The 13,607-nt window shown below is 42.5% G+C and overlaps 1 protein-coding gene across 1 annotated transcript; it reads right to left on the reverse strand.

The window, feature by feature from the left end:
* Nucleotides 1–758: 758 nt before the first annotated feature.
* On the reverse strand, nucleotides 759–5,902 carry LOC129829348 (pepsin A-like). Its single transcript, XM_055891016.1, has 9 exons — nucleotides 5,829–5,902; nucleotides 5,552–5,693; nucleotides 5,035–5,152; nucleotides 4,555–4,673; nucleotides 4,015–4,211; nucleotides 3,691–3,807; nucleotides 1,848–1,992; nucleotides 1,458–1,556; nucleotides 759–964 (listed from the first exon to the last, which is right to left on the reverse strand). Exons 1-9 carry the CDS (start codon nucleotides 5,885–5,887, stop codon nucleotides 827–829), a joined length of 1,134 nt encoding a protein of 377 aa, XP_055746991.1. The 5' UTR covers nucleotides 5,888–5,902; the 3' UTR covers nucleotides 759–826.
* Nucleotides 5,903–13,607: the final 7,705 nt, after the last annotated feature.

Below are 13,607 nucleotides of genomic sequence, written 5' to 3' on the forward strand. Positions count from 1 at the left end.
CAAGCAGACACAAGAGCAGCTGCTCACCGATTTGACCGCACAAACGCAGTTCCACCTCTGGCTATCGCCAGTTAAAGCTTGATTTGATTGAATCTAAGTTTTATGCCATCATGTTGATATCATGGATGGTCAGTCGTTGCATCCACAGCTCTGTCTATTCATTTGAGTGGTTACATTTCTCCAGCCCCATCCCTCAGCTTTTTACCAAAACAGAGGTGGGGTGTCCACTTTGTTTCAGATACAGATTCTAGCTTTAAGGTGATTGATTGATATCTATTTTGACTCATAAACCATACAAATAAAGGATCAATCCGCTGCACCAGGATTTACTTTTGAGTTTGATATCAGACTGTCTTTCAACAAGCTGGTTCTATTGACAGGCTGAGATAGATACAGTATCTATCGGGACATCAGGTTATCTGGCATCCAATCACCATGTCCTTATCAGTTTCCTCTGGAGAAAACCCTTACAGCCAGAGCGTTCTCGTACCCCGAGTCCTATAAGAGATGGTTATCTATGGTTCTGGGCCTACCTGCCTTCACCATGTCCAGATCTATATTCTATAGTATTCTATTATTTCTCTTACATTAAGAGGTTCCACAAGAGGATAGTTTCACTTCAGGGAGAAAGAGCTACAGACCATCAAACACACACTATATTCCCAAGGCTAAAATATATTTTATTCTTTGGCAACTGTGCACATTTCACAATCTACAACATTTCCCCAACTATGCCAATTCTAGTGCTACAATCACATATATAACATATTACTATTCATCACTGGAAGACTTCCATTCAATCCAGACTTCTTTCACAGTAGATATCTTACGCGATCTGGGCCAGACCAACATTGTTGTTCTGCCTGTCAAAGATGGCATAGTACTGCCTGATGAAGACATCTCCAAGGATCCAGAGCTGCTGAGTTCCACCGTTACCAAAACCAGTCCTACAGCCGTAGGAGCTCTACAGAGAGAGAGAGAGGAGGAAAATCAGGCATGTGAGGCCCTTTGCTTCTAGGATCTAAAAGAAAGGTTACGTCTCAGATGTATCTGTGTTCTGATGAAGGAGCTACGAAACACATCAGCATTAAAGATCAGATGGGTCATAAAGGTTGTATGTAACATGTATTTCAGTAGACTACCTGGGAGGTGATAGGTTGTATGTAACATGTGTTTCAGTAGACTACCTGGGAGGTGATAGGTTGTATGTAACATGTGTTTCAGTAGACTACCTGGGAGGTGATAGGTTGTATGTAACATGTGTTTCAGTAGACTACCTGGGAGGTGATAGGTTGTATGTAACATGTGTTTCAGTAGACTACCTGGGAGGTGATAGGTTGTATGTAACATGTATTTCAGTAGACTACCTGGGAGGTGATAGGTTGTATGTAACATGTGTTTCAGTAGACTACCTGGGAGGTGATAGGTTGTATGTAACATGTATTTCAGTAGACTACCTGGGAGGTGTAGGCGGAGGCAGGGATTGTGAAGGCGTTTCCGTTGAGGGTAAAGGTCACCGCGGGCATGTTGGCGATGTTGTTGCAGTTCACGTTGGCCTATGAGAGGAGTAATAACATGTTGTCATTTATTCTGTGGTTAATCAAAGGGGAGGCGGTGATTGAGGGGAAAAACATCAAGAACAGATGTACACCCTTTTCACACTACCACGCCGGTCCCAACCCAAATATTTGTCGCATGGTTGTTCCAACAATACGGTCGTTCAAACAACTAACAAGACCAGGCAGCTTAGTGCAGCTTGGGTTGGCTTGGTTCTGCTCAGTAGTGTGAAAAGCCTTATAGTTGGACACGTGTGTGTGTGTGTGCGTGTGCGTGTGCGTGTAACTCACATCTCCATACTGGTCAGTGGTGGCTCCGACCCAGCTGTTCATGTTGTTGATGTCAGTGGTTGGTCCAACGATCTGGGAGGTGCCAGTATCTATGATAGCCTGACATCCACCATTGCAAGCCACTGTGTTGCCATTGATGGTAACGCTGGAAGGACAAATACTAGCTGAGTACCTGTTCTTCCTCTATTTGGTTTTATGTATATATTTCTTGGCATTTTTAGGTGTTTGTTGTGAGAAAATTAACTTCAACGTGCTAAGTGCACAGCAACATTTAGTCATAGGCTCCAGACAGGAAGTAGGTATGTTCATTTCATGTACTTGTCCACTATCAAACCTGTTGACTTTTTACACACTTTTTTTTAACATTACAGCCTTATTCTAAAATGGATTAAATATAACATCTTTCTCGTCAATCTACACACACAATACCCCATAATGACATTACAATACCCCATAATGACATCACAATACCCCATAATGGCATCACAATACCCCATAATGACATCACAATACCCCATAATGACATCACAATACCCCATAATGACATCACAATACCCCATAATGACAAAGCGAAAAAAAACATGACAGCAGGTTTTTTTTACATTTTAGCAAATGTATAAAACATTTAAAACAGATACCATATTTACATAAGTATTCAGATCCTATGCTATGAGACTCGAAATTGATTTCAGATGCATCCTGTTTCCATTGATCATCCTTGAGATGTTTCTACAACTTGATTGGAGTCCATCTGTGGTAAATTCAATTGATTGGACATGATTTGAAAAGGCACACACCTGTCTATATAAGGTCCCGCATTTGACAATGCATGTCAGAGCAAAAAACAAGCCTGAGGTCAAAGGAATTGTCCGTAGAGCTCCAAGACAGGATTGTGTCAAGGCACAGAACGGGGTAAGGGTACCACAACATTTCTGCAGTTTTGAAGGTCCCCAAGAACCCAGTGGCCTCCATCATTCTTAAATGGAAGAGGTTTGGAACCACTCTTCTTAAAGCTGGCTGCCTGTCAGAATTGAGCAATTGGGGAAGAAGGGTCTTGGTCAAGGAGGTAACCAAGAGCCCGATGGTCACTCTGACAGAGCTCCAGAGTTCGTCTGTGGAGATGGGAGAACCTTCCAGAAGGACAACCATCTCTGCAGCCCTTCACCAATCAGGCCTATATGGTAGAGTGGCCAGATGGAAGCCACTCCTCAGTAAAAGGCACATGACAGCCCACTTGGAGTTTGCCTAAAGGCACCTAAAGACTCTCAGACAATAAGAAACAAGATTCTCTGATCTGATGAAACCGAGATTGAACTCTTTGGCCTGAATGCCAAGCATCATGTCTGGAGGAAACCTGGCACCATCCCTACGGTGAAGCATGTGGTGGCAGCATCATGCTGTGGGGATGTTTTTCAGCAGCAGGGACTGGGAGACTAATCAGGATCGAGTGAAAGATGAACGACACAAAGTACAGAGAAGCTCCCCAAATACAGTTGTGCCAAGCTTGTTGCGTCATACCCAAGAAGACTTGAGGCTGTAATCGCTGCAAAAGGTGCTCCAACATAGTACTGAGTAAAGGGTCTGAAACCTTATGTAAATTTCTAATATATATACACACACACACATCAGGTTTCCAAAAACCTGTTTTTGCTTTGTCATTATGGAGCATTGTGTGTAGATGGATAAGGGGGGGAAACTATGCAATCGATTTTAGAATAAGGCTGTAACTTAATGTGTAGAAAAAGTCAAGGGGTCTGAATACTTTCCGAAGGCACTGTATAGACATGAATCTTTGTATGGATATGGACCAGGACATAGGCTCTGTGTGGACTAGTGTACCCACCTGTCCATGTTGATCTGCCAGTAGGTCTCGGAGGACAGGGGGATCCAGGTGATCTGTCCGGTGTAGTAGTTAGACTCAATGTCTCCGAAAGACACCACACTACCCTCTGCTGAGTTTCTATTGGAGGAGGAGAAAGGTCAACAAGGTTGCTTAATCATCAACACATGTTGAAATGGATGTGACCTTTCCTTCAAAGACATTTAAAGCAGTTGTATAATTGTATTAAATATCAATTCGCTGGTACGTTCTTGCTGTATTAATATCACAGCTCAGAGAGAAAAGGCCACCTCCCATCCAGGTGTATTTGTACAGTTACTATGTTACCCGCTCAGGTAGACCGAGAAGAGGTTCTGGGACACCAGGCCCTGGGTCATCATGTTGTCAAAGACGGGTGTGGCCCCAGAGGCCGCCAGGTTGGGGAAAGCCAGGCCCAGGATACCGTCGGCAACCATGTGGGCCATGAAGGGAGCCTCGGTCTGACTGGCACCAAAGATCTGCTTAGTTACAGAGATACCGCCAACCTGGAAAAACAGAACAGCAAGCGTCAGTCACTGGGCACCATAGAAATAGAATTACTAGAATATGATTTCCCCATTCAAGTCAATTGTTTGGTGACGTGTGGACAGGCGGCCATATTGAGTGTACCCAAAATAGTAGTTATATTTCTTTGCTGATTGTACTGGAGTCAGTTACTAATATACTTTTTAGCATGTGATGATATAAAACAGGACCGCTTTGGGATGGCGGGTGCTGAGTGGAAGATTATTTGAGGGGTTGCTTTGTATGTAATGTACAGTATGTTGTAATTGAAAGTGTCAACTAAACATGTATCACAATAATGTGTAGCTAGCTACATTTACATACCGAAACAGTGTCGTATGCCAGCTGTCCAGTCATGCTGCCGGTTCCGTACTGAATGGAAACAGGCTTGTTGGCCCACGTGAAGGTGCTGGACTGTGCAGGATTGTATTTGGCATGATTCTCTATTTAAAAACATGAACATGTTCATTACAGACCAAGTACATACTGTGCCATTGCAAAACTGAACATTCATTTATTCATTGGTATTGATCTATTCGCTACCATCCACGCTCTTAAGGGGACAATAGAAAAAAACGCATTAATCCTATTCTATTGTTTAATTGTGTTGAGCCAACCCTCTTATGCTGTAAACCCTCAGCCCCTAACCTCAACCGACAACCACGTCTCCCATTCTCTGGCTAAGTACTCAATATAAAACTCTATTTTGCAACTTTTGTCACAAGAGACTACTCGTAAACTACTTTGAAATATAGCTATTCTCCAACGCCAGCAGTGTTCTACAGACCCCTAAGATATACTCACGGCAGGCCTGGCTGGAGCAGTAGACAGAGGGAACCCACAGGTTGGAGGAGCCAGTGTCAAAGATGACGTTGAAGGACTGGGGAGGGGTTCCAATGGTTATCACTCCGTAGTAGGACATCTGCAGGGAGACGGTGACAGGGTCACACAAGTGAACATTTCACAGTCCTATGAAGAAACAGACATTTGTCTAACAACGTAGCTAGTCACATGCCAAGAAGCATGGCTGGCTATATGCTCCTCTGTAAGCTCATAAATAATCTGATCATGCCAGTGTACATTTTAACTTAAGCAAGACATGAACACAAACTGTAGAGCCAATGGGGTTCAAACTATGCAGTCACAATATCCAACATGTAATGACATATTTGAAACCAAAAACATACAGCCTATAGACTAGCCTGGTCCCAGGTCTGTTTGTGCTGTATAGACAACTCCCGTGGCCATTAGCTTTAGAGCAAAAACAGTTGTGGGACCAGTGACCAGGCATTTCACCATACTGCTTCTGTCTGTGCCTTACATCAGCGTCGTTGGTCATAGCCTCATCACCGGTCTGGTAGAACTTGGCCATAGGGTTGTAGGGGAACTTCAGCCTGGTCTCCTCCCATATACCCTTCTCCATCAGGGTCTCTCTGGCAGTCTTCCCCTTGATCAGAGAGATCCTGAAAACACAATAAGTCACAATCTAAATCCCCTTTATTTGCCGCAATTACCATGTACCAGGAATTGGACCTGGGGTCAAGTGCTGACAACAATAAACAGAATATGCAGACTGAGAAGAGAAGAACAAAACTTACTTCACATTACACTCGGACAGGGCCACTAGGGCACACAGGAGGACAGCCCAGTTCATCATGGTTGCTTCTGGTTCTTCTTGGACAGAGGGAGTGAAGTTAGGAGGAGGAGAACTCAGGCCTTATATACAGTCGTCCTGTACACCAGGACCCAATCCCACAGCCAATCGACCATGTTAATGCCCTCCTTCAGCACACAATGTCAAAGCTATGGGGGTGTCCCAAAATGGCATGCTATCCCCTATATAGTGCACTACTTTTGAACAGGGCCCATATGCCTCTGGTCAGAAGTAGTGCCCTATGTAGGGAACAGAGTGCCATTTGGAACACTAGTGATAACACAACTTCAGATAAGAAAAGTGTGAAGTGGTTACAAATATAAAACGTCTATGTAGCAAAAGTAAATATAATTCAGGAACAATGTTAATGAACAGTCATCTAATCTGGGGAAGCAAAATACATCTGGATACTAGTCTGTGTAACAGTGGGGTCAGTTCAGATTAACCTAGAGTATGGGGGGGTCAGTTTAGATAAACCTAGAATATGGGGGGGTCAGTTTAGATAAACCTAGAATATGGGGGGTCAGTTCAGACAAACCTAGAGTATGGGGGGTCAGTTTAAATAAACATAGGGTATAGTGGGGTCAGGTTAGATAAACCTAGAGTATGGGGGGTCAGTTTAGATAAATCTAGAGTATGGGGGGGTCAGTTCAGATAAACTTAGAGTATGGGGGGTCAGTTCAGATAAACCTAGAATATGGGGGGTCAGTTTAGATAAACCTAGAGTATAGTGGGGTCAGTTTAGATAAACCTAGAATATGGGGGGGTCAGTTTAGATAAACCTAGGATATGGGGGGGTCAGTTCAGATAAACCTAGAGTATAGTGGGGTCAGTTTAGATAAACCTAGAATATGGGGGGGTCAGTTCAGATAAACCTAGGGTATGGGGGGGGGGGGGGTCAGTTCAGATAAACCTAGGGTATGGGGGGGGGGGGGTCAGTTCAGATAAACCTAGGATATGGGGGGTCAGTTCAGATAAACAGGATATGGGGGGGTCAGTTCAGATAAACCTAGAGTATGGGGGGTCAGTTCAGATTAACATGATATGGGGGGGTCAGTTCAGATAAACCTAGGATATGGGGGGGTCAGTTCAGATAAACAGGATATGGGGGGTCCGTTCAGATTAACAGGATATGGGGGGGTCAGTTTAGATAAACCTAGGATATGGGGGGTCAGTTCAGATTAACAGGATATGGGGGGGTCAGTTCAGATAAACCTAGAATATGGGGGGGTCAGTTCAGATTAACAGGATATGGGGGGGGGGTCAGTTCAGATTAACAGGATATGGGGGGGGGGTCAGTTCAGATAAACAGGATATGGGGGGGTCAGTTCAGATAAACAGGATATGGGGGGTCAGTTCAGATTAACAGGATATGGCAAAGTGGGAACTTTTTTGAAAGTTGAAGCTCATTTACTGCATTTCAAGACAATTTAAAAACTCTATAATAATATTTGGAGAACAGCAAAAATAAACAAAAATTGTATTTTATTCACAACCATTCATTATCACTGCAATATTAGAGTTAAAGGTTTGTGGAACGGCATATACACTGGGTGTACAAAACATTAGGGACAACTACCTAATATTTCGTTTTTTAGTAGGGCCATGGACTCTACAAGTTGTCGAAAGCGTTCCACAGGGATGCTGGCCCATGTTGACTCCAATGCTTCCCACTGTTGTGTCAAGTTGGCTGGATATCTTTTTTGGTAGTGGACCATTATTGATACACGGGAAACTGTTGAGCGTGAAAAACCCAGCAGCGTTGCAGTTCTTCACACACTCAAACAGGTGCGTCTGGCACCTACTACCATAGCCCCTTTCAAAGGCACTTGAAATAATACAATATTTTGTCTTACCCATTTACCCTCTGAATGGCACACATGCACAATCCATGTCTGATTTGTCTCAAGGCTTGCAAATCCTTCTTTAACACGTCTCCTCGCCTTCATCTACACTGATTGAAGTGGATTTAACAAGTGACATCAATAAGGGATCATATCTTTCACCTGGATTCACCTGGTCAGTCTATGTCATGGAAAGAGCAGGTGTTCCTAATGTTTTGTGATGTGGTGTATAATGTCGACCATTACTCAACCTCATGGTATATTGTCTCATTTACTTGTGGAACGGCATATTCAGTGCAACGTGAAATAGACGCATAATACACATGATCAAATAACAACAAGGCCGACATCAAATGCCGACATGCGTAGGCGGCACGTGAGTTTAAAGTTTAGGGAAGCTCTTTTATTTCAACATAAAATGTAACCTTTATATTAAAGCATTGCGTGCATCTATTATAGCAAAAACTTATGTAAAATAGGCTACCATTCTTTACGTGATGAATAGATTGCATAGTGATAATTTAGGCTAATAACATAACTCAATCACTGTTTTGTGAAACGTGAGCCGACAAGGAACAGGAGAAAAATCTGTCGTTAACCCTAATTTGCTCTTGGGAGCGCCGTACCTCTATGACTGACCCTCTAAAACAACATATTTCACTGCACCTATCTGGGACTAAGTAATGCTGAATGTACCTTTTCATAATCTTATCAAAATGTCCCATGTTTCCATTTGGAAAGTAGATTAGCTTAACATTGCCAAAGTGATTTGATAACAGCGTTTAACAACAACACAGCAATATATGAAGAAAAAGGTTCATGTCCCAGACGATACACAGAATATTGACAGAACAACACAAGTTAATTTACATCATTCATGAACAATTGGTCTGTAATCAGGCGTTGGTGATCAGTACATTCAACAGAATGTCTGAAGGTATAGTAGAGGTAGTCTCTGACAAAACATTTTAACGATCAACTTTTAACCAGTTTAAAGATGAAAATGCCAATTTATTTTTCTAATTTAAAACAATAACCTAAAGATGACATGCAGGACACAATTCGAACTCTCGAAAGGATATATACTGTGGATATGTTGTGGAGCTTAATGTTTTTCCTCATAATCCTGGACTATCGGACCACCATTTTATTACGTTTGTAATCGCAACAAATAATCTGCTCAGACCCCAACCAAGGAGCATCAAAAGTCGTGCTATAAATTCTCAGTCAACCCAAAGATTCCTAGATGCCTTTCCAGACTCCCTCTGCCTACCCAAGGACGTCAGAGAACAAAAATCAGTTAACCACCTAACTGAGGAACTCAATTTAACCTTGCGCAATACCCTAGATGCAGTCGCACCCCTAAAAACTAAAAACATTTGTCATAAGAAACTAGTTCCCTGGTATACAGAAAATACCCGAGCACTGAAGCAAGCTTCCAGAAAATTGGAACGGAAATGGCGCCACACCAAACTGGAAGTCTTCCGGCTAGCTTGGAAAGACAGTACCTTGCAGTATCGAAGAGCCCTCACTGCTGCTCGATCATCCTATTTTTCCAACTTAATTGAGGAAAATAAGAACAATCCGAAATTTATTTTTGATACTGTCATAAAACTAACTAAAAAGCAGCATTCCCCAAGAGAGGATTGCTTTCACCTCAGCAGTAATAAATTCATTAACTTCTTTTAGGAAAAGATCATGATCATTAGAAAGCAAATTACGGACTCCTCTTTAAATCTGCCTATTCCTCCAAAGCTCAGTTGCCCTGAGTCGGCACAACTCTGCCAGGACCTAGGATCAAGAGAGACACTCAAGTGTTTTAGTACTATATCTCTTGACACAATGATGAAAATAATCATGGCCTCTAAACCTTCAAGCTGCATACTGGACCCTATTCCAACTAAACTACTGAAAGAGCTGCTTCCTGTGCTTGGCCCTCCTATGTTGAACATAATAAATGTCTCTCTATCCACCGGATGTGTACCAAACTCACTAAAAGTGGCAATAATAAAGCCTCTCTTGAAAAAGCCAAACATTGACCCAGAAAATATAAAAAACTATCGGCCTATATCGAATCTTCCATTCCTCTCAAACATTTTAGAAAAAGCTGTTGCGCAGCAACTCACTGCCTTCCTGAAGACAAACAATGTATACGAAATGCTTCAGTCTGGTTTTAGACCCCAGCATAGCACTGAGACTGCACTTGTGAAGGTGGTAAATTACCTTTTAATGGCGTCAGACTGAGGCTCTGCATCTGTCCTCGTGCTCCTAGACCTTAGTGCTGCTTTTGATACCATCGATCACCACATTCTTTTGGAGAGATTGGAAACCCAAATTGGTCTACATGGACAAGTTCTGGCCTGGTTTAGATCTTATCTGTCGGAAAGATATCAGTTTGTCTCTGTGAATGGTTTGTCCTCTGACAAATCAACTGTAAATATCGGTGTTCCTCAAGGTTCCGTTTTAGGATCACTATTGTATTCACTATATATTTTACCTCTTGGGGATGTCATTCGAAAACATAATGTTAATTTTCACTGCTATGCGGATGACACACTGCTTTACATTTCAATGAAACATGTTGAAGCGCCAAAATTGCCCTCGCTAGAAGCCTGTGTTTCAGACATAAGGAAGTGGATGGCTGCAAACTTTCTACTTTTAAACTCGGATAAAACAGAGATGCTTGTTCTAGGTCCCAAGAAACAAAAAGGTCTTCTGTTGGATCTGACAATTAATCTTGTTGGTTGTACAGTCGTCTCAATAAAACTGTGAAGGACCTCGACGTTACTCTGGACCCTGATCTCTCTTTTGACGAACATATCAAGACTGTTTCAAGGACAGCTTTTTTCCATCTACGTAACATTGCAAAAATCAGAAACTCTCTGTCCAAAAAGGATGCAGAAAAATGTATCCATGCATTTGTTACTTCTAGGTTAGACTACCGCAATGCTCTACTTTCCAGCTACCCGGATAAAGCACTAAATAAACTGCAGTTAGTGCTAAATACGGCTGCTAGAATCCTGACTAGAACCAAAAAAATTAATCATATTACTCCAGTGCTATCCTCCCTACACTGGCTTCCTGTAAAGGCAAGGGCTGATTTCAATGTTTTACTGCTAACCTACAAAGCATTACATGGGCTTGCTCCTACCTATCTTTACGATTTGGTCCTGCCGTACATACCTACACGTACGCTACCTACACGTAAGACGCAGGCCTCCTAATTATCCATTAAATTTCCAAGCAAACAGCTGGAGGCAGGGCTTTCTCCTATAGAGCTCTATTTTTCTGGAATGGTCTGCCTACCCATGTGAGAGACGCAAACTCGGTCTCAACCTTTAAGTCTTTACTGAAGACTCATCTCTTTAGTAGGTCATATGATTGAGTGTAGTCTGGCCCAGGAGTGTAAAAAAGTAAACATTACAATGACTCAATTGCACTCAAGGCAACAATCAGTATTTATAGAATATATCAAAATCACTACAGATCACTTATCTAATCACCTGTCTTTTTACAGTTTAACTATTTATTTTTTTCTCAAAGCAAAAACACATCTAATATCTTAAAACACGAGGGCAACATTACTGCCTATTTTGGAAAGGTTTGAGTCAAACTTGCTAAGTCCATTTTTTTAAACCATTAAAGATTTTGCATTTATTTTATATATTACTAGCTTACTGTTTAAAGATTACTGATTTTTTTTATTTTATTTAAAACCTCCGAAAGCGATTGATTCAAATGTATACTTTATCGCTTTATTTTTTGAATCATTGTCATCCAACAATGATCGAACTAATATAAAAAATATATATATGTATATATTTATTTATTTTTTACAAACCATAATTCTAGGAGTGCTGTCTCTGCATGGCTGGTTCCTCTACACTGGGTTTCTCTGCCTCTATCCCTATTACAGGGGCTGAGTCACTGGCTTACTGGTGCTCTTCCATGCCATACCTAGGAGGGGTGTGTCACTTGAGTGGGTTGAGTCACTGACGTGATCTTCCTGTCTGGGTTGGCGTCCCCCCCTTGGGTTGTGCCGTGGCAGAGACCTTTGTGGGCTATACTCGGCCTTGTCTCAGGATGGTAAGTTGGTGGTTGAAGATATCCCTCTAGTGGTGTGGGGGCTGTGCTTTGGCAAGTGGGTGGGGTTATATCCTGCCTGTTTGGCCCTGGCCGGGGGTATCATCGGATGGGGCCACAGTGTCTCCTGACCCCTCCTGTCTCATCCTCCAGTATTTATGCTGCAGTAGTTTATGTGTCGGGGGCCTAGGGTCAGTTTGTTATATCTGGAGTACTTCTCCTGTCTTATCCGGTGTCCTGTGTGAATTTAAGTATGCTCTCTCTAATTCTCTCTTTCTCTCTTTCTTTCTTTCTCTCTCTCGGAGGACCTGAGCCCTGGGACCATGTCTCAGGACTACCTGGCATGATGACTACTTGCTGTCCCCAGTCCGCCTGGCCGTGCTGCTGCTCCAGTTTCAACTGTTCTGCCTGCGGCTATGGAACCCTGAGCTGTTCATGGTGCTACCTGTCCCAGACCTGCTGTTTTCAACTCTCTAGAGACAGCAGGAGCGGTAGAGATACTCTTAATGATCGGCTATGAAAAGCCAACTGACATTTACTCCTGATTTGCTGACTTGTTGCACCCTCGACAACTACTGTGATTATTATTATTTGACCATGCTGGTCATTTATGAACATTTGAACATCTTGACCATGTTCTGTTATAATCTCCACCCGACACAGCCAGAAGAGGACTGGCCACCCCTCATAGCATGGTTCCTCTCTAGGTTTCTTCCTAGGTTTTGGCCTTTCTAGGGAGTTTTTCCTAGCCACCGTGCTTCTACACCTGCATTGCTTGCTGTTTGAGGTTTTAGGCTGGGTTTCTGGACAGCACTTTGAGATATCAGCTGATGTAAGAAGGGCTATATAAATACATTTGATTTGATTTGATTTGATGCCCAGTACCTGTGCAAATGGCAGGGGGGGTCGCAATCTTTTAAAACTTAAAGACAAGCTATTAAGTGTCTATAATCAGCACAAGTGCTTTCATTGCGTATTATTAATATTATTGAAATTACATAGTTATGTTTACAGTGATATATTGGGGGGGACAAATCATATTTTTCCCAGGATGGGGGGTTGTGTGTCCCCCGTCCCCCTTGGGATTTCCGCCTATGGTTGGGTCTAATTGTGTTGCTCTCCTGGGGCTCTGTGGAGTCTGTTTGTGAACAGAACCCCAGGACCAGCAATCTTAGCGGGCGCTTCTCCAGGTCTATTTCTCTGTAGGTGATGGCTTTGTTATGGAAGGTTTGAGAATTGGTTGTAGAATTTAACGTCGCTTTTCTGGAATTTGATCATTAGCGGGTATCGTCCTAATTCTGCTCTGCATGCATTATTTGGTGAACACAGAGGATATTTTATATTTTTATTTTTGTAGAATTCTACATGCAGTCTCAATTTGGTGTTTACTCTCTATGTCTCTCTCTACCTTCCAACTGTCACTTCTAATGACCCCTACTCTTTCTGTATCTGTCTCTCTCTACCTTCTAATGACCCCTACTCTCTCTGTATCTGTCTCTCTCTACCTTCTAATGACCCCTACTCTCTCTGTATCTGTCTCTCTCTCTACCTTCTAATGACCCCTACTCTCTCTATATCTGTCTCTCTCTACCTTCTAATGACCCCTACTCTCTCTGTATCTGTCTCTCTCTACCTTCTAATGACCCCTACTCTCTCTGTATCTGTCTCTCTACCTTCTAATGACCCCTACTATCTCTGTATCTGTCTCTCTACCTTCTAATGACCCCTACTATCTCTGTATCTGTCTCTCTCTATCTTCTAATGACCCCTACTGTCTCTGTATCTGTCTCTCTCTA

The sequence above is a fragment of the Salvelinus fontinalis genome, chromosome 31, assembly GCF_029448725.1.
Source record: "Salvelinus fontinalis isolate EN_2023a chromosome 31, ASM2944872v1, whole genome shotgun sequence".
Taxonomy (NCBI): domain Eukaryota; kingdom Metazoa; phylum Chordata; class Actinopteri; order Salmoniformes; family Salmonidae; genus Salvelinus; species Salvelinus fontinalis.